This window comes from Oncorhynchus keta, chromosome 12 (genome assembly GCF_023373465.1).
Source record: "Oncorhynchus keta strain PuntledgeMale-10-30-2019 chromosome 12, Oket_V2, whole genome shotgun sequence".
Classification (NCBI taxonomy): Eukaryota; Metazoa; Chordata; class Actinopteri; order Salmoniformes; family Salmonidae; genus Oncorhynchus; species Oncorhynchus keta.
Window position 1 is genome coordinate 5,088,148 of NC_068432.1, and position 27,288 is coordinate 5,115,435.

A 27,288-nucleotide genomic window follows, 5' to 3' on the forward strand; every position below is an offset into this window, starting at 1 on the left:
CTTGGCTCGTGAAGCCAGAAGTATTAGAATTTGAAGCGTGCCATATTGCTGAATGGAGCTGAATGGCACCCCCCAAAAATTGCTAAGCATCATGGTGAAAGTGTTCGTAACTAGAAAATGATTGTGGTCGATGTAGTCGTTTTCATCCTGCCTGAGAGAGTCAACCTTAATGTCTATGGAACCTCCTCGTAGCCTGCCGGGCCTGTGATTGGTCTATGTCAGCACGTGGTCCTGTGTAACGACAAATGTCATAATAATAATTTACATAGGCTCTCTAGGGCACTGCAAGGTTGCTACATGGTTACACGCTCCAGACCGGACATTGGAGGCCTGCTTAAAACCCAATGGGACCCAGTAGAGAGGTCTCCACATGTTCCTGAAAAGTTTTTTGCTATAGCTGAGATGGTATGTGAATAAAATGTTTCCAGCACAACAACCTGAAGTTATTACCATTGGAATAAAACATTCACTTCTGTCTCTCTCGGTTTTTCTTTAGTGCTCTCCCTCTCTTTCATTCATTCTCTCTTTTTCTTTCATTCTCTTTCTCTCTCTCTCGTTCTTGAGTTCTCTCTCTCTTTCATTCTCGCTCTCTCTTTCTTTAGTTCTCTCTCTCTCTCTCATTTTATCTTTCTCTCTTTCTTTAGTTCTCTCTCTTTTATTCTCATCTCTTTAATTCCTTTCTCTCTTTCTCTCTCTCTCTTCAATTTGAGGGATCTGAATGTGTCAATTTGCGAGTGTGCTGGTAATTCATGGAGGGAAAGAGAAGATGAGCAATCAGCAGCCCACTCATTAATCACACACAATCCAGACCCTTAATCTCCTCCACAGGTAAAGATGAATCCCTCCATTGCCTCTCGCTCTACTTCTCCTGTCTCACTTTTATTCTACTTCTGTCTCTCTCTCTCTTTTGTATTTTTCAATCTTTCTCTCGCCACTTCTCTCTTTGCCTCTCTCTTTACCTCTCCTCCTGTCTCTCCCTCTCTTTCTCTCTCTCTACCTCTATCTCTCTCTCTGTCACTTTCTCTTTAAATGAGCCCCAGTGGCTCTAACAAAGCCAAGGTGGAGAGACTGACTGTGGCTCCCTGGCAGCCCTGAACTACAAGGAGAATGAAGCTTTTTATAATCACTAAGAATAGGAAAGGTCTGGATGATGAGAACAATCACATCGTTAAACTACATTTAAAAGTTTAGAAATAAGAAAATATTTCATTGATTGGGCAGGACCTATATCTCTAAGTGAGCTCTGTAATATAGGCACAGGAGAATCTGCAATGTAGGGTCAATAACCTACTGCATCGATGCTAGTCTGCTTGGTGGTTTATTAACAAAAATATAAGTGTACATTTACTTGTAAATCGGTATCTAAATGATAGCATGATGTTACTAGGTACTAATCTCTCACTTCAAATGCTCTCACTAGATTACATGGAAAAATAGAATTTTATGGAAAAATAGGATACAGAATGTTCAGGCATATGCAATTTGACATTTACATTTTTCAGTCCGTTATGCTGCTTGTGAAACGGAGATAAGAAAAGCTTTGTAATTTAGGGAACAGTATAAGTTACTGAGGATAACTGAGGAGAAATTCTATGTCACAGCCAATTGCCATTATTTGCTAAAGAAAGCCATAAATCCTTATGGAACTCAATTTCCTGAACCATAAAAAAAAAAAAATTGTTTCCAGTCACATATTGTTGAATGGACTGAATGTTTGACTGCAAATGGGTGTCTTTCTCATGTACATAAAAAAATTCACAACCAATAGTTAATGTAAAACTTACTCTATTAAGTTATAGTAACCGAAAGGTTGCAAGTTCAAACCTGTCGTTCTGCCCCTGAACAGGCAGTTAACCCACTGTTCCTAGGCCATCATTGAAAATAAGAATTTGATCTTAACTGACTTGCCTAGTGAAATAAAGGTCAAATAAAGTATGTGATGGCAAATATTCAGTGGTCTAGAAAAAAATAGGTTCAGATAATGCACTGAACAGTTGGCAAATTAATCCACTTAATAAACATTACAGTTTTGTACCATTGGCATTTGCTTGTAGTGTGAAGGATACGTTTAACCTTGGACACAATGTCTTCATCTTACAATAGTTGAGAATAGGCTTGTTTCCTAAAATGGAATCTGAAATTCCATTTTAGGTCTTTTTTAGGGGGCTGGTGCATCTCAAGGCGTCCTTCTCAGGTTAGAAATATTTTCACGAGACCTTCTCCTTTTAAGGTACAAAAAAAAAAGTGTGCACACCTTCCCCCTCATAGACTTAAATATTAACAAAAAATTACAAATAACGAACTGTAGCGACCCTGTGTTTATAAGCGTGGATATTGAATTTGCCACTTCGGCATGCTTTTGGAGCACAGTCGATGCCACGCAGGACTACGCGACAGAAAGTTGAGGGTTCGCCGAGCACCACGGATGAGCTAACTCTCCCTGACAGTTTCGTTAGACCTACTCTACGATCAGAGCCATCTGATAGACAATGATCAGCTTGGTGAAAATCTGATTTAACATGTTTATGCAATATTTACAATTATCTAAAATATATGCAACAAATGTTCCACCAACAGGTTTCTGTGCCAATGCACCATAACCAATAAACAAAGCATACAGACTTTGGGCGCTTCAACACGGTTTGCGTTTTCAACGCTACAATCTGCACAGTTTGGCTGCTGGAATTATATTTTGGACGAATGTGCGCAGGTAGCCTACAGGATACGTTTGAAGTAGCCTATAATCAGATGAAAACTTTATGACTGGTTGTGTTAATGCCACAAATAAAAGATAATACATTGTAAAAGTGAAATGACAAAAGTTTAGGTTATAGGATATTGAAGCATTATGAATTCTAGGTGCGCGAGGAGTAGCCACTCGGATTGGAGAGAAGGCAGAGCTCATTATCCTGAATAACTGGGCTTGCTGGAAGCATATGTGGCCACATTATTATAGGATGACTTGGTGAGCGACAACAGACAGCGCATCTCAGCATCAGAAATTAAAATACAGTCAGACTGGCATGTTACTTTCTATACCGAATAAATTGTTACGAATAGAATGGAATGAAACATTCAAATCACGTTTGCGCTGTGATTCAAATGACATGTTCGCTGAAGTTTACGGCCGAGAGTAGAACGTAGAAAACAATGCAATTATTCATTGCAATGGGGTGTTGGAGGCTAGTCTAGGTAGGATCATTGTAGTGTCCCTAAACAAGTTCAATAGGGCAACTTGTTGAGCTGCCTGTCTCATGTCTTCACTGTTCTTTCATGCACAATGATGCACCATGTCCTCTCCACTTATAATGAAAACTGGTGCAGCTTTGAATGATTTTATGTGTGGTATGATCGCTACTTAGGATATTGCAGATCTGGACAAACGATCCACCTACCACTATTGTCACTATGAATGATGGATAGAACGCAGGATAGACTGGTAGACTATATTGACATGTGTGGTATAGTTAGTGTGTGGAAAAACTTAGTGCACAAGGGAAGTACCAAAACACCTCGATATAGGGAAGGGGCATGCAAGCAGATAAGTAATGGTATGCTAAAACCTGCAAAAGGGCTAAAGTAAACCCTGGAGAAAAAAAAACTCTACCCTCCTCTATGCCAAATATAAACCACAGAACTCTCCCCAAAGCAACAAAAACAAAAGATAGACAACGTTCACTTAATACTGACCTCCAAGCCTTTAGTGAGGAGCGACACATTCTCTGAAACTAATCTCCAACTTAATTTGGCTAGATCAAGTCTGATACATTAAAGGCCAACATGCAATCTGGATATTCTTTCATCTGTAAAGCAGACGCATTGCTGATTCTGTGATGGAAATGTAAAGGTAATTTACGATTGAGCCGACATGCAGCATTTACTGTGAATGCAGTCTTCACCAACACATGAACATTGCCTTTCAATTTCAATCACGATGTAATGCTGAATTTCCACGATAACGGATTGAATAGAGCCTACATCTTTTAAAAACAGCCAGCCAGAGGCATTTTCTTATTAAACAATGCTAAAGCCTTTGACAGGGGTAAATAGCTTTTCTTGTTTTAAAGCCTTAAGGAGGAGGTAAAGAGGGATTAATTGCCTGCAGCATAAATCTTTCTTTATGGATGCCACTGACTGACCTGACCTAGAGATGTTATTGGCACACACACACACACACACACACACACACACACACACACACACACACACAATCTCTTCTGCAGCTCATTAAATGGGGTGTGTTTGAAATGTCTTCCAAAGCGTCAATGTTAGGCCTTGGTTCTTCTCAGAGTGTAGGAATCACCTTGCGCTAGACAGTGTTTGGGTTTGAACATGATTTGCAACTTTTGAATTGAATTTCATTCTGCGTGTTATTCATAAAGCTAGGGGCCGATTCAGTCAGATCCGCTTTAGCCGACATCTTCATAGCTGATGATTTGATGTGTCGGAGGTGGAACTGCGTTAGAGCTGTCAAATCCACAATCGACTCACAGTATCATATCTAAAGCGGACATTGCCATTGGCTGCACAAAGACGCAATTAGAGAAATCCCATGCAGCCTTGTTTACACGTTCAAAAACTGAAATATGAGATGTAATCTACACTTTGTTTAGGATGATTGAAATTCTCATGATTTCATTTAATGAATTTCATTTGAACGTCATTATTTCTCTATAACCTACACTTTCTGGTTCTGAACTTCTAACGCGAGTGGGACGGGTCTGGCTTCGTGACAAAGATCGCTTGACAGCTCCAACGCAATTCCACCTCCGACACAGCCAACACATCAGAAATGCGGGTGTCTGCTATCACCGGTTAACACCTGATCTGATTGAATCTAGGCCTAGAAAGGAAGATGGTGAAAGCGAAGTATGTGCAGGGAAATGGCTAAGTAAGCGTTGTGCAGTAATGTCACCATGAGACTTGAAGTACTGTTGTTCTGCCTAGGCTTTTAACTGACAATGAATGGTATTGATGGGACGTTATAGTGTTATAGTACCGAGAATACTGGTTCAAATCTGTGGTCCACTGTAACAGACTGTGGTAAAAGCCTAGTAAGAACGCACTACCGTAATCACCAGACATCGATCTCCGATCAACATAAAAGAGGAGGCAGTAAATAAAAGGCATTCATGCTTTAATGTTACTAGTTTTTAAGGTCTGTTGCATTCAGGTGTAATACATACTGTGCATGGCCAGCCCATAGATCTGTACACAGATACAATAATATACTTCTATGGGAGCTAGTGAATGCAGTATCACACTGTGACAAAGTGAGAGCACTTATTTTGCATTAGGCTCAGGCAGCTTAACTTTTTTCTTCGAAAGAAAATACTGAGGGAGTTTACGCAGTTTTGCTATAGATACAGAAAAAGAACAAACATGTGACACTGATATTGTTGTAAAAGGTGGTGTTTCAAATGAGCTGTTGCTACGCTAGCACATTAGCTAGCAAGTGTAAACATTACTTAGCATGTATGAGAACATTCCATTCAATAGCACAACATGTGTGTCACTGCTTGCAATAGCCTCAACCATTAGTGTAAGTCAGTAACCAACATGGGTGTCAGGACCGAGTTCTTGTCATGTAGTAGGACGTCAGATCCCAGTGAGCTCGATAGAGACTTGGAGAGAGGCTGCGGTCACATGTCACTGGCCTTGGGGCAATTGTCACCCTCACCTCTCCATGGCGACACTTATCGTAGATGGCAGGACAAGGGGGCAGACGGTGGGTGAATACACAGTCATAGGGACTCTGATTGGAGACAGTAAATGCGGGCTGACAATGCTCAGCTGTCCCAGTCCATGTGACTATGACTTTCCTCACCAATGGACATTTCTGTAATGCATGTCACTGCCATGGTCTGTGTGACACACTGATGGGGAGTCAGGTTGGATTTACGTGACAATTAATAATCAGTCATCTTACGGATATGACAGGAAGCCTGCATCCTGTCCCTAGCTGTTTCCTCTGTTGGAGGACAGAATGGAAGGAAAAGAACATTCCATTTCCTCTCAAGCAATAATCGCAAAGTGCAGTTTGACCTTGTGTTTTTTCAAGCGAAAAATGTTGGTAACAGTGTAAATTACATTATTACACTTTAATTACATATGCAATTACACTGTAACAATCATTGTAATTAATTGTAATAATGCATAGTTACACTGTAATAACTGCGATAACATCCCAACACACCATATTTCAGCCTGCACAAACCACGTGATAAGTGTTAGCCAATTGAAAACCGATCACTTCTGCAATAAATAGCTCTGGAGGCCCAATAGCAAAAACGGGTTCACAAACAGTTTACATCCAAAAATACTTTAAAATGTTAAACCATTTCACTGTGCATTGAGTCAATTACAATGGGTCAATTATTTTAATCATCAATTAAACATTTGTAGACACACTAATAAACAACTACGTTTAAAATTATGATAGTCATTTGTGATTGCCAAATTGTAAGCCTATTATTAAGCTTGGTTGAATAATGGTTTATAAAAAAAAAAATGGTCATAAGACAAGACAAACTCTTATTCCATCATGTAACCTTGCAAGTGTTTCACCGTTGAGGAACATTCTCACTTTTGGCTGGGCTGCATTGGTGCAAGTATTTATTTATCGCAGGAATTAAGGCATCATGTCAAGCTCTGCCCATCTGCGCAAAACCCTAGAAATAATGACGACCGCAAACGTGCCCAGATGAGGAAGGTCAGTGTGCAAGTCCAAACATGAAAGATTGCTACGAAAAAACAGTGTTGTACGTCAAAAACATCAACACTGGAGAGCAAAAGTATGTTTTCCATGCAATTTATTTCCATTTTTGGATACATTAATTCTGCTGGATGATTTAGCATAGGTATCTAGCTAGCTATCCACTAGCTAAATAGCTAGCTAACATTAGCTGGGCTCGATGGTTGTATGTTCTCTTAATTAACCTTCTCAGGGTATGCAGACTCAAGGGTATTACGTGAGACACACCCAGCATGTTAACGTTAGCTAGCTAGGGTAATATACAATGTCTATGCTACATTTTCATACATTCTTCTTTTCTACCACAGATTCTCACAAGGTCACCGACACCAGGATGGGAAATGCTTACAAGAAAGAAACAGATGGAGACAGAGACAGTTGTCAATTTCCATTGCTTAAAGTGAAAGAAAAAAAAACATCTCAATTAGCTATCTAGGCTATTAACCATACTTTAGGCTACAGGTTTGAGTCACCACTTAAGGTTGAAGTCGGAAGTTTACATACACCTTAGCCAAATACATTTAAACTCAGTTTTTCACAATTCCTGACATTTAATCCTAGTAAAAATTCCCAGTCAGTTAGGATCACCACTTCATTTTAAGAATGTGAAATGTCAGAATAATTAGTAAGTGAGAATGATTTATTTCAGCTTTTATTTCTTCCATCACATTCCCAGTGGGTCAGAAGTTTACATACACTCAATTAGTATTTGGTAGCATTGCCTTTCAAATGTTTTACTTGGGTCAAACGTTTCGGGTAGCCTTCCACAAGCGGTTGGGTCAATAATATATGCCATTTAGCAGACGCTTTTATCCAAAGCGACTTACAGTCATGTGTGCATACATTCTACGTATGGGTGGTCCCAGGAATCGAACCCACTACCCTGGCGTTACAAGCGCCATGCTCTACCAACTGAGCTACAGAAGGACCACTGTGATGGCCCATTCCTCCTGACAGAGCTGGTGTAACTGAGTCAGGTTTGTACGGCCTCCTTGCTCGCACACACTTTTTCAGTGGGTTTATCCTCTCACTTGGATGGCAAAGAGGTTCAGGTTGTCATAATGGGTAAGTGGGCAAGTATTTTGTTTATATATCATATATTATATTATATTATACACTGGGATGACATCTGTATGATTGACCCCAGTCAGTGAGGTTGACCTGATCTGTTTTTGTAAACTCAACCAAGTTAACCCAGATGGTACAGTTTTTAGGGGACAAGTGCTAGCAACAACATTGAATGGAGGTAATTGAGGGTAGCTAATTAGAGCCTATTAAGCATCCAACCATTGTAATCTGGGACCTCCAGCACATCGGTCTAAAAGAGATTACAACCTTGTGGTAGTTATTACTGAATTGGATGCAGCTGAGAAGAAACAAAACACTACATTTTGAATTTTGTGGAAACTTGCCTACTTGTAACAAGCATGGAAACAATAATTTTTGCTACAGACTGCAATTTCCACCAGTTACGTGTTGTTACTAGAGTGACTTGTTAGGGTGTAATTACACATGTAGGACCCCTTAAGATGAAGTGTTACCGAAACGTTGTTTGTATTTCCGTAACATGTATTTGTATTTATTTTGTCATATAAAGTGATGCGATATTACATCTCTTTCTCTTCTCATGTTTTCTCTCTGTATTGGTGGGCAAGGCAAGTGTAAAACAAAAAGTGGTATGGTAGTAGGTGCCAGGCGCACCAGTTTGAGTGTGTCAAGAACTGCAAAGCTGCTGGGTTTTTCACAATCAACAGTTTCCCCGTGTGGATGTCCTTTGGTCCACCACCCAAAGGACATCCAGCCAACTTGACACAACTGTGGGAAGCATTGGAGTCAACATGGGCCAGCATCCCTGTGGAATGCTTTCGACATCTTGTGGAGTCCATGTCTACGAATTGAGGCTATTCTGAAGGCAAAAGGGAAATCAACATTAGGAAGGTGTTCCAAGTGTTTTGTATACTCAGTGTAAGCCTCTTTTAAATTTTGATATTTGGTTGTGTGGACAACCAAACACTATTCAATATCACTAATTATTATTACATTTGAAATCAACCAGAGCGTGGACTATTGTATTGTCTATTTGTAGTTTAATTCTGGATTGAATTTAAACAATAGCTGTTAATTAAACGGGGCTTGATTAAAACCCTGAATGTGAGACCAAAGTGCATCTGTACATGAATCAATTCTCCAGTAGGAGGTGCTACCCAGGCTATTGTTACTTTTTCTGATAGTTGATATAACATTGAAGATCTGACGTTGTTTTAAATGAACAAATTCAACTCTGTTTTATACAACGTTTGTCTATGTTGACATTTGATTACCATGATGACATCATCCTGTGGTTGAAATTTCATCCTCAAAACAATAGTTTATATGCAGACTATTTTCAAATCCAATGTATTTTCCACGTCACACTACATTGACAAAATATGTTTAAAAAAAGTTGATTCAACCAGTTTGTGCCTCGTGGGATGGTTCTCCTTTTCAGAGCATTGTGGTACAGTGCAAAGAAGCTCAATTAGAGAACAATTGTCACGTACTGCAACTGTGTGACATGAAATAATAGCTTTAGTAATTAACCAAGCCATGAGAGCAAATAGCAACATTCTGTCACGATGGGAAAGAAAGATAGTCAAAGGTTTCTAGAAAGATACTGATGAGTTGATTAAGTTGATTAAATGCTAATTGGAGTCTTGGCTCCCACAAAAGGAAATCACTGGAGAAAAGGTCTAGAAGTCACAAGCCTGCCACGTTATTACATTGGTTCTGTCTGCTGGTGTATGCTAAGTGTATGCTAATTATCTGACTTAAACATTCTTAATATTCCTCTTATTTGAAAAATGATATTATTTTGACTTGAAAATGTGGAATTAATTCCTACAAAAAAAAAAAAAATCTGTAATACCTGATTGTACAGTATAGAGATACCAACATTACCACTTTATCTCAAATAAAAATCAGTACACTGCCTTGCTGTTTCCACAGTTCACATAGAGGTAAGGACAACATTACAACATGGGCTATGTTTAAACATTGGGAGTTCTGCAGGACTGCCTTGATGAACCACACAGCATTGGAAAGCTTGTCTCTTTGAGCTCTACCATTGAGCAAGCTAAATGCATGATTTCCTCAAGGCAAAACTATGTTGCTGGTAGTCTCTTAGTCAAGCAGGGATATACTGACATTGTCTCTGGAGGCCTGAGGATTTCAGCTGAGTTAGAGAAACAGCAAATTCTCTGGAGAATCCACCCAGACATTTTCTTTCTCTTTTTCCACCTGCATCTTATACGCAGAGCGAGAACCAATGCGCTACAAAGAGTCTACAGTCTGTAAACAGGAAGCAACATCAGGTTAACATTCTGCTCTCTTTTCATTATGGTTCCCTCCAGAACGGAGGCTGAGGCCCAAATGGCACCCTATGTCCTATATATAATGTTCTACTATTGACCAGGACCCATAGGGCTCTAGTCAAAAGTACTGCACTATAAAGGGAACAAGATGCCATTTGGGACGCAGGCATTGACAGATCAGTGTTGTTTCCAGCAGATTACCGGTGCGTTGTGCAGGTCTGAGGCTGATCGATACACTGTTTAGCTCTGTAGACCTGGGAAACTTAACAACATGCAGCTGGGAGAGAGAGAGCTACAGTAGGCCTGTGTAGGCTGCTGGCAGCAGAAACCATCTTTTGTTCCATTACCTCCATCCTGTTAAATTGCTACCAGCAGCAAAATCCCATTCTATCTATCTATCTATCTATCTATCTATCTATCTATCTATCTATCTATCTATCTATCTATCTATCTATCTCTAAAATGATATGAGCCAGGTGTAATGCGTTTGTCTGTTCTGCTCCTCATGCTCAGCCATGGACACCAGGCAGTGAGGTTTCTCTGCAGAGCTGTAACAGACAGCCATTGTTTGATAGCTGGATCGGATCTTCCGGGATAGATGGAGGCCTGCCAGACTGCCAGACGGCTAGTGACCCGTCTCCCAAAGGCAGCGATGTTAAGCTTATCATCTGTGCAGTGGAGGAACAGATCAATGCCGCCCGACTCATCGAGAACGAGATGCGATTCGCCTGGGATGCAGATAGGTTGGTGAAGTTTGATAGCAGGTCCTGCTTCTGCTGCAGCTGAGCTAACCACCAGAGAATCTCTTCCCGAAGCTACTAGATTGTGCAGCCTGGGCTCATAGACTAGACGTAACCTAATATGCACAAATCTGCGACACTCAAATGAGTATGATATGTTATGTTTCGTATGGTTATTTAAGATGGGAGGTTAAGTAAGGCAAAAATGAAAGGAAGGAGGCTGGTCGGGGTGGATGGGGAGGTGTATAACAAAAACGTCTAGCAACCAAAAGGTTTCAATCAATCAAATGAATTTATAAAGCCCTTTTTACATCAGCCGATGTCACATAGTGCAATACAGAAACCCAGCCTAAAACCCCAAACAGCAAGCAATGCAGATGTACATTTACATTTAAGTCATTTAGCAGACGCTCTTATCCAGAGCGACTTACAAATTGGTGCATTCACCTTATGACATCCAGTGGAACAGCCACTTTACAATAGTGCATCTAAATCTTTTAAGGGGGGGGGGGTGAAGGATTACTTTATCCTATCCTAGGTATTCCTTAAAGAGGTGGGGTTTCAGGTGTCTCCGTAGAGAAGCACGTAGAAGCACGGTGGCTAGGAAAAACTCCCTAGAAAGGCAGGAACCTAGGAAGAAACCTAGAGAGGAACCTGGCTCTGAGGGGTGGCCAGTCCTTTTCTGGCTGTGCCGGGTGGAGATTATAACAGTACATGGCCAAGATGTTCAAACGTTCATAGATGACCAGCAAGGTCAAATGATAATAATCACATACCTCGTTCAAAGGCATTTACATCTTTTGTCTTGCCCATTCACCCTCTGAATGGCACACATACACAATCCATGTCTCAATTGTCTCCAGGCTTAAAAATCTTTTTTTTTTAACCAGTCTCCCTGCCCTTACATGTTTGAGTCTCATCACGGACAACGTTAGCATTTTAGCTAATTAGCAGCTTTGCAACCACTTAGTACTTTTTAGCTACTTTACAACTACTTAACATGTTAGCTAACCCTAACCTTAACCCCTAACCCTATCCCCTAGCCTAGCTAAAGTTAGCCATCTAGTTAACGTTAGCCACAACAAATTGCAATTCGTAACATATCATACGGTATAGTTACATAAGACATAAAGTTACGCATGGAAAATGTAAAAGGAGGGTGGTTAGTCAAGGTGGGTAGGTATATAACGCAAATGTCTAGTAACCCAAAGGTTGTGTGTTTAGCTAATTAGCAACTTTGCAACTACTTACTACTTTACAACTACTTAGCATGTTAGCTAAACCTAACCGTAACCCCTAAACCCTAGCCTAGCTAACGTTAGCCACCTAGCTAACATTAGCATTAGCTAGATAGCCACCTTGCTAACGTTAGCCACAACAAATTGGAATTCATAACATATCATGTGTATTGCAAATTTGTAACTTATTGTAAGAATTGCAATTTATAAAATCTAATGTGCATTGTAATTCAAAACATTTCATATGAATTGTAATTTGTAACATATCATACGAAATGAATGATGAACATCCACAAATCTTGCACCTATCGCATTTGGGCCCAGCCATAAATAAAAAAAACACTGCTAGCCTTCTAGCCAGTAGGATCCAAGCTTGGGTCAGGTTGGAGAGGTCCCAGCCACAGGGGCTAACCGCGACATTCGCTTGTAAGATGGTGTGGATAAAAATGCTAATCCAAACTCTAATTTCTTTGGGATAAATTGCAGAAGATTACGCTGAAAACAGACTAAAACAAACAAAGAATTGACACGCTAAAGAAATGAAAAACACCTATACCACATTCCACAAAGAAAGTCCTGCAGGCTCTATTTTTATCTTAACCTGCAGCTGGCCCAGAACAGAGCAGCATGTCTTGCTCTTCATTGTAAATAGAGGGCTAATATTAATACTATGCATGCCAGTCTCTCTTCCGACACATGTTTTTATGAGAATGATTAATGTGTTGGAAATTCCAAATTGTTTGCCTAGTCAACTTACACACAGCACTGACATACACACTTACCCCACCAGACATGCCACCAGGGGTATTTTCACAGTCCCCAGGTCCAGAACAAATTCAAGGAAACGTACAGTATTATACAGAGCCATGAGTGCATGGAACTCCTTCCATCTTATATAGTGAAAGTGAACAGAAAACCTGGTTTCAATAAACAAATGAAGCAACACCTCACGGCACAACGCCTCTCTGCCATGTGACCTACTTTTTGTGTGTACGCACTGCCATGTATGTGTAACTGATAGATGCGCGCGCACACACACACACTATCTGTTCATGTTTTTACATGTATGTAAATTGTAAAGTATTTTATTTCTAATGTATTTTTTGTTACGTGTCGGACCCCTGTAAAACTAGCTGTCACCATTGGCGTTGGCTGATGGGGATCCTAATAAATAAAAATGTAACTGGACGTGACTTGTGAATGGATGAGTATTAGTATGAATAAGAAAAGTGTAATCACTCAGTGGAATTGGTTTTCTATCATAAGAGATTTTCCCTAATGAAAACAAGTCTTCATTGCAGTATCAAATACCAGGCCTGTGTTTTTGCCATCAAAAACTATTCCGATTCCAATTGAGGAAATTCCGTTTGTCTTAACCTCTACAGGATCCTGGGCTTGCACCTGGGCTGGAATAATACATTATGGCCTTTCTCTTGCATTTCAAAGATGATGGTACAAAATAAATACAAAAAAATGATGTTTTTTTCTTTTTATTATCTTTTACCAGGTCTACTGTGTTATATCATCCTACATTCATTTCACATTTCCTCAAACTTCAAAGTGTTTCCTTTCAACATGGCCACACCTTTGGCAGTGATTACAGTTGCGAGTATTCTTAGGTATGATGCTACAAGCTACTCCTGCGTTGTCTTGGCCTTGTGCTTAATGACCTGTTGGAAGGAGAACCTTTGACCCAGTCTGAGGTCCTGAGTGCTCTGGAGCAGGTTTTGTTCAAGGATCTCACTGTACTTTGCCCCGTTCATCTTTCCCTTGATCCTGACACCCAGACTAGTCTCCCAGTCCCTGAAAAACATCCCCGCAGCATGATGCTGCCACCACCATGCTTCACCGTAGGGATGGTGCCAGGTTTCCTCCAGACGTGACGCTTGGCATTCAGGCCAAAGAGTTCAATCTTGGTTTCATCAGACCAGAGAATTTTGTGTGGGCTGTCTTACTGAGGAGTGGCTTCCGTCTGGTCAATCTACCATAATGGCCTGATTGGTGGATTGCTACAGCGATGGTTCTCCTTCTTGAAGGTTCTCCCATTTCCACAGAGGAACTCCAGAACCCTGTCAGAGTGACCATCCGGTTCTTGGTCACCTCTTGGCTTGGTTTTTGCAATGAATGGGACCTTATATATAGTGTGTGCCTTTCCAAATCATGTCCAATCAATTGAATTGACCAAAAGTGGACTCCAAACAAGTTGTAGAAACATCTCAAGGATGATTAATGGAAACAGGATGCACCTGAGCTTAATTTTGAGTCTGAATACTTATGTAAACAAAAAAATATTATTGAAAAATGTTTTTTGCAAACATTTCTATAAACCTGTTTTTTGCTTTGTCGTTATGGGTTATTGTTTGTAGATTGCTGAGGATTTTAAAAAATGTAATCCATTTCAATATAAGGCTGTAACGTAAAATGTTTTGGAAAAAGTAATATTTTCCTAAGGCACTGTATGTGAGGTCATTATGCCTACTGACGGCCAATACTGATAGTGGATAATATTTAACATGATAGAAATATTACACAGAGAAAGTAGCCTAAAAGTAAGATATTCGAGAGTGCCCATCCCTGCAAGTTAAAGGGCTGTACCATTTATATTTGGCATAATGGCACAGCATTTGATAAACTTTGATGTGGGAAAGTTGATATGCTGATACGAAAGTTTACATACACCTTAGCCAAATACATTTAAACTCAGTTTTTCACAATTCCTGACATTTAATCCTCGTAAAGATTCCCTGAATTAAGACAGGATCACCACTTTATTTTATGAATGTGCAATGTCAGAATAATTGCAGAGAGAATAATTTATTTCAGCTTTTATTTCTTTCATCACATTCCCAGTGGAACATAAGTTTACATATACTCAATTAGTATTTGGTAGCATTGCCTTTAAATTGCTTAACTTGGGTCAAACGTTTTGGGATACCTTCCACAAGCTTCCCACAATAAATTTGGTAAATTTTGGCCCATTCCTCCTGACATAGCTGGTATAACTGAGTCAGGCTTGTAGGCCTCTTTGCTCGCACACGCTTTTTCAGCTCTACCCACAGTCCCTCCCGCAGCAAAGCACCCCCAGAACATGATGCTGCCACCCCCGTGCTTCATGGTTGGGATGGTGTTTTTCGGCTTGCAAGCCTCCCCCTTTTCCCTCCAAACATAACGATGGTCATTCTGGCTAAACAGTTCTATTTTTGTTTCATCAGACCAGAGGACATTTCTCCGTACCATCTTTGTCCCCATGTGCAGTTGCAAACCATAGGCTGGCTTTTTTATGCCGATTTTGGAGCAGTGGCCTCTCCTTGCTGAGCAGTCTTTCAGGTTATGTCGATATAGGACTAATTTTACTGTGGATATAGATACTTTTGTACCTGTTTCCTCCAGCATCTTCACAAGTCCTTTGCTGTTGTTCTGGGATTGATTTGCAGTTTTCGCACCAAAGTACTTTCATCTCCCCTTCCTGAGCGGTATGACAGTTGCGTGGTCCCATGGTGTTTATACTTGGTACTATTGTTGGTACAGATGAACGTGGTACCTTCTGGATATTTCTCCCAAGGATGAACCTGACTTGTGGAGGTCCACAATTTTTTTTCTGAGGTATTCAAGGTAGGCCTTGAAATACATCCACAGGTACACCTCCAATTAACTCAAATGATGTCAGTTAGCCTATCAGAAGATTCTAAAGTCATGACATCATTTTCGGGAATTTTCCAAGCTGTTTAAAGGTGTCACGTTCTGACCATCGTTCTTGTGTGTTTTCCTTGTTTTAGTGTTGGTCAGGATGTGAGCTGGGTGGGCATTCTATGTTGTGTGTCTGGTTTGTCTATTTCTATGTTTGGCCTGATATGGTTCTCAATCAGAGGCAGGTGTTAGTCATTGTCTCTGATTGGGAACCATATTTAGGTAGCCTGTTTTGTGTTGGGTTTTGTGGGTGATTGTTCCTGTCTTTGTGTTTGTGGCACCAGATCGGACTGTTTCGTTTTTTTTCACGTTTCTTGTTTTGTAGATTGTTGTATTTTCATCTTTATTAAAGATGTACAAAAATAACCACGCTGCATTTTGGTCCGCCTCTCTTTCACCAGAAGAAAACCGTTACTAAAGGCACAGTCACTGGAATTGTGATACAGTGAATTATAAGTGAAATAATCTGTCTGTAAACAATTGTTGGAAAAAGTACTTGTGTCACGCACAAAGTAGATGTCCTAACTGACGTGACAAAACTATAGTTTGTTTACAAGAAATTTGTGGAGTGGTTGAAAAACTTCAACTGTATGTAAAACAAGTGTCATTTATATTTATAATTCCCTCTTCCAAATGGATTACTCATTTACCTAGCTCTTATCAAGTTGTAAAGTACAGTGCATGAAGAATAGTGTTATTTCTATCAGAAAAAAATAAAGCAGATGTTTTTTCCACTTGGAATCGGTAGGTTCGCTAGGTCTTTTTCATTGTTCCCTCACGTATAAAGGTGGTGGAATAATTAGGGAATTAAGTCAAGGTCAGAATACGGCGTTTCTGTAGACACATCTCCGTCACACCTTCATTTATTCGATCTCCACCTGCTATTCTCGTCCTTAAAAATTCAAGTGTAGAATACACCTAGAGGAAAAAAAGTGCATAAAAAGGGAATTACAATCCAATTACCCGCTTAACTTAGTTCGGAATTGGGCCCTTACAGCGAACCCAGTGACGCAGTACAAGTACGATGAACACACTGCATCTTTGTTGTAGTCTTTGTTATCATACTCTTTCAAAAGGTGTGTTTTTCTAAGCTGTTTTTATGTTTCTTTGAGGCCCAGCTCTCCACAACAGTTTGGGCTGATCAGAGGAACACTCTTTCCGGGACAGACTCTCTTCTCCAGGGGAGGGGGCTGGGGGACACACGCACTTGTTTTAAAGTTGCAGAGGGAGCAATGAAGCTCACAAAATGAATCAATCAATGGAGGCATGATAATGAATTATTTCCTTGCTGGAGCGAGAGATAAAAGAAGACCCCGTGCTGTGCTGCTAACAGCCGGGGGGCCTCAGTGTGTGAAAAACGGTGTGCCGGAGCCTGAGGACTGCTAGCGAAAATGTGATGGTGGAAAAACAACGAGGCGTTGTTGGAGAGGACGATGGAGGAGTAGTGGAGTCTGGGTGTTCAGGGGTCAGGCCGTGCTATTCCTGGGACACGACTCCGATAAATTAGAGAATAACTATTAAAGGGGTAAAATTAAAATTGATATTAGAGGACTGGTAGCACAACGGCTCTCCAGCGAATGTTCACCTTTTAAATGATCAACTCACTGATGATTATGGAGATAGGAAATATTAGAGTTTTACATTAAGTTACAAGTGTTCTTTTATCACATCTTGTATTACATTTCCCTCGGTTCTTAACCGAGAGAGTCTTCTATTCAAACTCAAGGATTGGAGTTTGGATTGGAGAATATTAAGACTTTCAATTAAATAGTCAGTTCTCATGTATAAGAAAAGAAAGACAAACATCCTTTCTGTGAACTCTGCGGAAGTCGTTGTATTTCACAATTCTTTTGGCAAACAATGAGTTTCCAACATTTGCCTTTAATTGGTTACATGCTGACAGGCAACTGCTGTAACACTAACGCGCTACTTTTTCATCCCATTTATAGATTTATATCACTGTCTATGTAAACAAGTGGATAAAGATTCTGTCAGCCTAACAGGGATATTGATTTTATTAGCATTATACTGCTCTGCAATATCATTTGACATATGCGTGGATGTTTCTACTGTACAAAGAAAAAACCCTGTGGTATTTCACAATGTTGAAGATGTTGGCTCATATTTCTTATTTGAAATTTGATACTTATTGAAGTCTCTGGGTACGGAGATATTTTGCTTCGTCTTCCAGACACACATTGTACCTGTGCATTTTAGGCGTCAGTGTATCAGGCAACTTAATGAGCGTAGACACATTCTTTCTGTACTGTCCTCCTCTTCTCTTCTCGCCTCTCTATAGGGAGATGGCGGCATTGTTAAATGTCTCACAAAATAGATTATTCCAAGATCAGAGGTACCTACAGTTGCCATGGAGACTCACTTTGCTTGTCTCACTGTGTTATGCAGAACAGAGGAATCCTCTGGCTTCTTGCCGTTCGCCGTCTTACCGTTGGCCATATTTAAGGGGCTGCCGAGGGAAACTGTAAAACGGTGGATGTGTGGAGGAAGAGATGTGATGACAGGACATCCTCTGTTTCTGTCACACTCAGGGACAGAGACAGTTATTAAGGGCTAACACAGCAAGCTGACAGAATGTAATTACCCCAGCACACAGCTGACACAATGAATGTGCCGGAAACCATACAAATATGGCATTGGCAATTAGCCGTGAAGGCCATGGCGTCGTCTAATGAGCCTTCAAATAAAACACCAACGTGGAACAGAGAGGAGCTGGACGAGAGGAGCCAACCTGAGAGGGAGGCAGGTGGAATAGACCTTAAGTACAGTTATCTTAAGTCACTCTCTACTATGTGCTTAACTACGGATATTTCACCACTCACTGCAGGCTACAACTTCATGGTTACTTGTTGGACAATGACATGCATATATGATCGAGGTTGTCCACAGTGTCAGCTTATGATCTAAATTTAGGCTGTTTTTCACTTACTGGGAAAGTCAAAAAACCATGACAAATGTGCTGCGACAGCTTTACGGTGACGGACAGAAGCTTTGTCTTTCAATGAGTGGGTTTAATTGACTATGCCTTTGCTAATGTAGTAATTTGCATCCCTTGAAAAGCGGTGATCTCCTTGTGATAAGCATACCCTTCTGATGGCCTGTGTAATCTCCACCTGTGGAGGATAAGCATCACAGGCAGACGGGGGACTGGCGCGTGCCGCTCTTCCTGACCTACACCCAACACGGTCATTCATGCCCCTCCACCGCAAAGCCTGCCTCTCAGTACATTCCACCACACGCACACACGCACGCACACACACACACACGGACCCCTTTTCCTAGCCAATTACACTTGTCTCCCTTTCTTTCCCTCTTTCTTCCTTCCCTCCTTCCCTCCTTCCCCCCTGACCACTCTCTCCCCCTCTCTCTGCCACCACACTCTGTTTCAGCCACTTGATTAATTAAGCAGATCTGCTGACTGTGCCTGCCAGCTCAGCTCACCATGTCCTTATAATTCCACTATTAACGGCAGCCATGAAATACAAATAGACTCCCAGCGAAGGGAGCTCTGGGCACAATGCCCCCAACTCCAGCATTCCCCCTCTCCTCTCCCTTCCCTTATCCTCTTCACTCCGTCCCATATGCCTCTTTTCCACTCCCCTGGGGCACTACAACGCATCCCTCCTGCAGTAGAAAAGGTTTACAATGTTAAAGGGAGTACTACCACAGTACGTATCTGCAAGTCTGGACAAGCATCTGCTTCAATGGCTAAAACACATGTGGTCCATGAGGTTAATGTATCAGTTCACTCTAATAACAGCACACGTGTACCAGCCATTCTCTAGCATGATCTACCTTCACATTGGGTGTTTTTTTGTATTTTTTATTGAACACGGTCATTCGTGCCCCTCCACCGCAAAGCCTGCCCCTCAGTACATTCCACCACACGCACACACGCACGCACACACACGGACCCCTTTTCCTAGCCAATTACACTTGTCTCCCTTTCTTTGCCTCTTTCTTCCTTTCCCTTTTTTCCCCCATGACCTCTCTGGAATAGATAAATACTACACTCTACCGACTGGGAACACACTGGTTGAGTCACTGTTGTTTCCATGTCTTCTCAACAAAATGACGTTGAAACAACGTGGAATAGACATCTGTGCACAGTGGGTAGGGCACACACAGAGCACATCTCAGAGTCATTATACCTTTATCTCAGCACCTCCGTAGGCACTGCGGCAGGGATGTGCGTTATTCAACGGCCATTACTTATTCTCCTTTGTGAAGAACGAGAGGTCTCTTCTTCCTTTGACTGAGTTGAGCTCTCCAAACTTTTCATCATTAGTCATGAACACTACTTTCCAACATTTCGTTAAATACTCATCAGGCAAAGATTCAAGTAGATATTTTTTTCTGACTGTGATTACAGCTGTACAGCAAAGCCATCCTGTACAACAAAGCCTTCCTGTACAACAAAGCCTTCCTGTACAGCAAAGCCATTCTGTACAGCAAAGCCATCCTGTACAGCAAAGCCATCTTGTACAGCAAAGCCATTCTGTACAGCAAAGCCATCCTGTACAGCAAAGCCATCCTGTACAGCAAAGCCATCCTGTACAGCAAAGCCATCCTGTACAGCAAAGCCTTCCTGTACAGCAAAGCCTTCCTGTACAGCAAAGCCATCCTGTACAGCAAAGCCATCCTGTACAGCAAAGCCATCCTGTACAGCAAAGCCATCCTGTACAGCAAAGCCATTCTGTACAGCAAAGCCATCTTGTACAGCAAAGCCATCCTGTACAGCAAAGCCATCCTGTACAGCAAAGCCATCCTGTACAGCAAAGCCATCCTATACAGCAAACCCATCCTGTACAGCAAACCCATACTGTACAGCAAAGCCATACTGTACAGCAAAGCCATCTTGTACAGCAAAGCCATTCTGTACAGCAAAGCCATTCTGTACAGCAAAGCCTTCCTGTGCAGCAAAGCCATCTTGTACAGCAAAGCCTTCCTGTACAGCAAAGCCATCCTGTACAGCAAAGCCATCCTGTACAGCAAAGCCATCCTGTACAGCAAAGCCATCCTGTACAGCAAAGCCATCCTGTACAGCAAAGCCATCCTGTACAGCAAAGCCATCTTGTACAGCAAAGCCATCCTGTACAGCAAAGCCATCCTGTACAGCAAAGCCATCCTGTACAGCAAAGCCATCCTGTACAGCAAAGCCATCCTGTACAGCAAAGCCATCCTGTACAGCAAAGCCATACTGTACAGCAAAGCCATCTTGTACAGCAAAGCCATTCTGTACAGCAAAGCCTTCCTGTGCAGCAAAGCCATCCTGTACAGCAAAGCCATCTTGTACAGCAAAGCCATCTTGTACAGCAAAGCCTTCCTGTACAGCAAAGCCATCCTGTACAGCAAAGCCATCCTGTACAGCAAAGCCATACTGTACAGCAAAGCCATCCTGTACAGCAAAGCCATCCTGTACAGCAAAGCCATCCTGTACAGCAAAGCCATCCTGTACAGCAAAGCCATCCTGTACAACAAAGCCATACTGTACAGCAAAGCCATACTGTACAGCAAAGCCATCCTGACAGACCAGGGCAAAGGATAAAGCAAGAAGATGTTGGAGAGAGAGAGAGAGAAAAAAAGGAAACAACAACGCTGTGCTGAACTGCTACGGTCAGACACCTAAGTAGATCACTGCAAATACTATCACTTCCTGAAGGGGGGTGTCTAGAGCCAAACTGAACTCCCAGCTTTGGAATGGAATTTGTCTGCCTGCTATGGAACAGAACACTCTCTACGCAACAGCATCTGCAGAACGGGGCTTAACATTGAGTATTGCTGCCCAGTGTATCTACCAAGCATGGCATCTACAGGGGGAGGTTGTGTAGAAACACCTGAACTTCCTGGCATCTCAACTTCAATTTCCCTCAAGGGAGAACAACTCATCTCAGGAACATCCATCCATAGCACATAAGCCATAAACCTCCTCTTAATAAAACATTCCCCCTCCTTGTTTTAGTCTTATGCAGCACAACAGTTAACCTTGAACAATGTCTGATCAATCACATGTTTTATTAGTCCCAACCCTCTCCTTCACCTCCCTGTTAAACCCCTTACACCTTCCTCAAAACAGACCCACCGCCAGCCATTCTCACAGCCCATCTGGATGCTAAAAGGGAAGTAACTGTATAATGACAACAATGATTCCACTAAAACCCAGTCATTACTATGGTTAATGACTGTTGAGGCTTAATGGACCTGTGTTTTTGCCCCGATTGTGAAAGCCTTCAAAATGGTGCCATGCCGCCTACTGGTAATGGCCTGATTTATCGGCTTTGTCCAATTGGATGGACTGGCAATATAGGTCTGGGCTGTGCATGTTGGTGCTCAGGTCACATATTGTGTTTCTAATCACAATGGCTGAAATGTATGGTGTATAGATATCCTCTCAAAGGTAAAGCAACCTCAGTGATAGGGGTTGCTCTGTCATCTTCCGTTCCAGCCCAAATCCAGTCTGCCATATTGGCTGTGCGATTATTCTTTATTAGGCCTGATGACCAGGTGCTCTCAACCACGGCTCACAGCTCAGAGGCCCATAATGATGCCTGGCCTGGCAAACAGGGCAGAGGATTGCAGGATTACTGGATTGCAGCGCAGCCTGAGTCAGGTTGATCTGGTCTGATCCGGTCTTATCCTGATGGGATGGGCTGAGAGAGGGAGGGAGGGAGGGAGGGAGAGAGGGAGAGAGAGAGACTGAGAGGGAGGTGGGGATTTTCAAGCTGGACTTACGAAAAGCGGTGTAGAACTCGTGCAGAGTGAGGTGTCCGTCGTTGTTGTAATCATCGTAGCGGAGCAGGTCCTGCATGGTGCACTCCAGCAGACTGTCTTCAAGATGCTCCTTCATAGAGATCTGGACAGGAGGATGGATACCATAGACTATATTACAATGACTGTATTACATTCTATGATTCACATTCTAGTTCTATGGATATAAACCATAGGACTAAGTCAGATAAAGTACAGCATAACAACTGTCTTCCTTCATTCACTTAACTGTCTTACATCTTCTCTTAACCCTTATTTTAGCCTTGTCCTATCCTATATTGAATTCCCTTTGGAAAAAGTACAGGTGCAAACTATGCTTCTGTTGAGACTGGCCCCATTCTGTACATCTATAGAGGGAAGGAGAACCAATGTGTAGAGCTAGTCAAATACTGCTTAATTAACACACACATATATATATATATATATATATATATATCTGATCATGACATTTAGTGACATCTTATTTCTATTTCTTTGATTTCTCTGATCTTGGATCGATTTTTCTCCCTTAAAAAAATGTAAATGTCTCTTTAAAGATTTCTTGGCTACGTGTCAACATTAATAATTGCCAACCATGATTTGATCAGATCTTCAATCAAATCTTCTAAACTGCTGAGATGTGAGAAATAGTTCATAATGTATTTCACATCGGTCCTGTCTCCTCAAAGTAGAAAGGTGCAAATTGTCCGTCCCAAATGACACCCTATTCCATATATAGATTTAAAAGTAGTGTATAGCGAATAGGGTGCCATTTGGATGTAGGCAAAGTATTTTATTTTAGTTTCATGAGACAAAGAGTTGTCATTTAGGAACCCGTTCTGTAAGCTAATAAAACACGACAGCTATTTGTCACAACACTGCAACTAAATAATTGGAAGTATCTACCTTTTAAAAAAAGATCACAAACCTAAACAGTGCTTTAATGCAGAAACAACACATTCCCAAGTTCTCGCATGTCACTGCGCACACTCCCCTGGATTCCATTTTGGAGCTTGCATCCACAACAACACCGTGGTGCTTGCCTACAGAGCAACATGACAACTGTGCCTCTCTACCTTCAGACTATGCTCAAGCCCTGCCAGTGGAGGCTCCTAAGAGGAAGAAGGAGAGGACCATCCTCCTCAGTAAATTTCATAAACATTTTAATTGTAAAACATTAAAAAAGTTTTCCTAAATATAATCACGGCAACAAATAAATGATTAAAACACACTATATTGCTAAGAAGGTCTACAGTAGCCTCAACAGCACTCTATAGGGAAGCACAACGGTGTAGCCGGAGGACAACTAGCTTCCGCCCTCCTTGACTTCATTACAAAACCGAGGAGGCTCATGGTTCTCACCCCTTCCATAGACTTACACAGTAATTATGACAACTTCCGGAGGACGTCCTCCAGGCTATCAGAGCTCTTTCAGCATGAACTGACATGTTGTCCACCCAATCAAAGGATCAGAGAATTATCTAGTACTGAAAGCATAAGCTACAGCTAGCTAGAACTGCAGTGTATAAAATATGGTGATTAGTTGACTCAAAGAGAGAGAATTGTTGAACATTGTCATTTTTTTTCACTTTCAGTTTCGCTTAGCTAGCAAATTCAACTAGCTAGTTTAGCCTAATGAAACACCCTGCTCAAACAGAGGGATGCTATGTTAGCTAGTTGGCTATGACTATCGAACACAACACTGGAACTCTTCCAAGTCAAGGTAATATTTTGGTATTACAAATGTGTTGTCACCGGGACCCGTTGTTGTAACTGCTTACTGACTGTACACTGTAACTTTACTGCATGATTGTAGCGGGTTTACTAACACGTTAGTTATATTAGCTATGTTATCTATGGTGCCCATGATGTAGGCTGTGTGTAGCGGTTTGGCTTGGAAAGTTTTTTTCCCGCCTGGTCACATACAGCCGATGTGTTGCGCGTTGAAGTCCACAAGTGAAGGGAAGAGCTGAGAGGAGGAGAGAGCATAGATGCAACAAGGAATTCTGTTGAAAAAGGTTTCTTAAATGGAAGCAAATGGAACAAAATAGGGATAAACATACCTGAATTTGTCCAATAGAAACTCTTGTTGGACTAATGATTACACCCTATATCAACTAGATGTAGGCAAGAGTGTGCAAGGCGGTATTGAATGTCACTGTCAGTCCTTGTGTCACTGTCTGTGACCTCAAATTTGCCTCTCGACCTGTGTACCTACGTTGTAAACTTTCATTCATAGGCTGGTTGTAGCAACCTCATGATGGGTATAGGGAAAATTAGAGTATCATGTAGTAGCCTAAACCTATCGCTGTTACATTGATCTGGGTGAATGGAATATGAAAGAGTCATCCAAAACGCTGCAATAGAAATAAGGCCATGGCTCATGAACTTATTTTTTTGTTGGCCCCCCCTCATCTTAAACGGCACTGACCGCCACTGAGCCCTACACCCCGACCCCGAGCCCCTTCTGGCATAGGGCTAGTAGAAGTAGATCACCCATGGATGGAGATGCATCCAATTAACACCAGTTAGTGTGGCTCTGATGCCCACCTTAATCCAATTCCCGCCCCAGAGAAGTACCCACCTGTTCCAGCTCGTCGCTGCACAGACGGCCATCCCCGTCCATGTCCAGGTACTTAAACATGGTGTCCACCAGGGCTCTCTTCTGGTCCATGTCTCTCTTAATGTTCCTGTCCCCGCCATTCAGGCCTTTAGGCTGCATATCCAGCAGCATACTCTTCAGCTTGTTGTAATCTGCCATGGTGCACGTGTCTCCTACAACAACACAATACAGACTTTAAATTAACCTCAATTAGGTTATAATGACCTTACCGCTGCAGGACTAAATGATTTTGGAGGATGGTTAAGTGTGTAAGAGTGAATGTATTAAATGTGTGTGTTTTTGTTTGCGTGCTTGCTTGAGTGCGTGTGGCAGTGTGCGTATGTGTGTGCTTTGCATAATGTGTTTTCGCGCAGGGGGTCCAATTAATTATGTATAATCCTCCAATCCACAAGAAAACAAAAAGGTAAACAACCTCATTGAGATGCTTTAGACAGTTTTGTCCTCTTTCACTTGCTGAGGGATTAACACCCCATGTTTCAAACACAGCATCACATCCTGCCTGACTGCTCAGCACTCTGTCTCCCAGCCCGCTGATAAATATGTGCAGAGGAATGGAGGAGCCATGATTAATCAAGTGCAGCTGAGAGTGTGTTTATTCCTTACTTGAAATAAAATTGTGCAAACACAGGCCACCCGCTGTGGGCATCTTTAGGACTTGATGTGAATGGAGAGCATTGCTCCACTCCCCCTTCCTCCCCCTTCCTTCCACCAGCTGCCTGTGAGAGTTGACAGGAGGTGGGAGGGGTGCCTGTGTATCTCCGCCAAGTGATGAGCGCACCAAATATTAAAAGCTCATTGATATGAATAAGTCATTAGAAAATGTCTTCCGATCGCTGCGAAGAGCCATACCCCCTCCTGCGAGGACCGGGGCCTGATAGCAATGCCTAATTCAGAATAGACATCAACATCAATTACAGCTAATAAATAACACAGAAAGACAACGTTGTACAAGATGCAGGCATCCAAAGCGTCCAACCTGCATCCCCCCTGGTTCCGCCACCCCACTGTAGCACTGATGCCTCAATGTCCTATCCGTTCACCCTCATGTCACTCCTAAACTCAACAAGAGTTCTGTTAAGCCTCTCAAAGGGAGAAATGTCTCTTACATTACGTCACGTTTCGTTGCTTTTTTGGTGAAGCATTTGGGCTGCCTGATGACTAAATTGGGTTCCTTTCTCTTCAGTGACAGGAGGGTTAACTGACATGCTACTTGAATTGTTAGCACCTCTCTTTGCAACACACGGCCGAATCAAACAAACCAAACTTTAAAACACTTTTACCAGATCTATTTTGCCAACCTGTCTGTATGCGCGAAACTTGTGTCGTTGCAAAGACCTGCCGCTGGCACTGCTCTGGTGCTATCCATTAGCATGACAAGGGGTCATTTCAATGCTCCAGCCCTTTCTCTCTGACTACATTCAGTGGCTGATCAATCATTGAGCAACCTGCCACGAAGAAGGGGAGGGATTCAATTTTCGACTTTTCAAATCGGGTAATGAAGTACATCTATCAAGGCGACTTTGTGAGGAGAAAGGTCGACGGTGATATGGGTTAAGTTCTTATGACACGCTATTAATCCAAGATCCTCACTTTTTTCGGGGTAAAGATCTTATGACCTTTCACAGACACACCCCACCATCCGCATATGTCCGAGGCAATGTTATTCCTTCTGGGGGGACTGGAGTGTGCCACTTGTAGAAATGAATGTCCTTATTTTCCCTCAATGATGTCCTACCACCAGTCAGTCTTTCTTATTCTGCTGAAGACAGCAGCTGAGCGGCTGAAATTCACAGTACTCCCTGTTTGAAATGTTAGCTGCTTAAAGATGCACTCCAGAGCTTTTGTAGTTTTGAAAGTGGTGCTCACTTTCAAAAGGGAGTAATGAATGATCTACCAGCCAACCTTTTGATACAGGATGCAGTGATGCGTATTAAAACTGTCACCTGTGATCAAGCGAAGAGCGCTATGGTAGGCGGCATCCAAAGGTTTAAGAATAGGGGCTGGTTGCATTCAGATAAATGGTGTCACCATAGTCAAGACCTGGCAGGAAAGTTGACTGTACAATCTGCTGTCTGCTGTTTAGGGAGAAGCATGATCTATTTCTATAAAAGAAGCGTAGTTTAAATCTCAA

At 41.8% G+C, this 27,288-nt stretch overlaps 1 protein-coding gene across 2 annotated transcripts in view; it reads right to left on the minus strand.

The window, feature by feature from the left end:
* Positions 1-27,288, minus strand: part of LOC118391756 (follistatin-related protein 4-like) — a 221,123-nt gene that overhangs the window by 42,308 nt on the left and 151,527 nt on the right. For both annotated transcript variants that reach the window (XM_052457656.1, XM_052457655.1), the window contains exons 5-6: positions 25,119-25,309; positions 22,520-22,640 (exon numbers count right to left, since the gene is read on the minus strand). In XM_052457656.1, the coding sequence (XP_052313616.1) occupies positions 22,520-22,640; positions 25,119-25,309 (312 nt within the window). The remainder of the gene's footprint in view (positions 1-22,519; positions 22,641-25,118; positions 25,310-27,288) is intronic.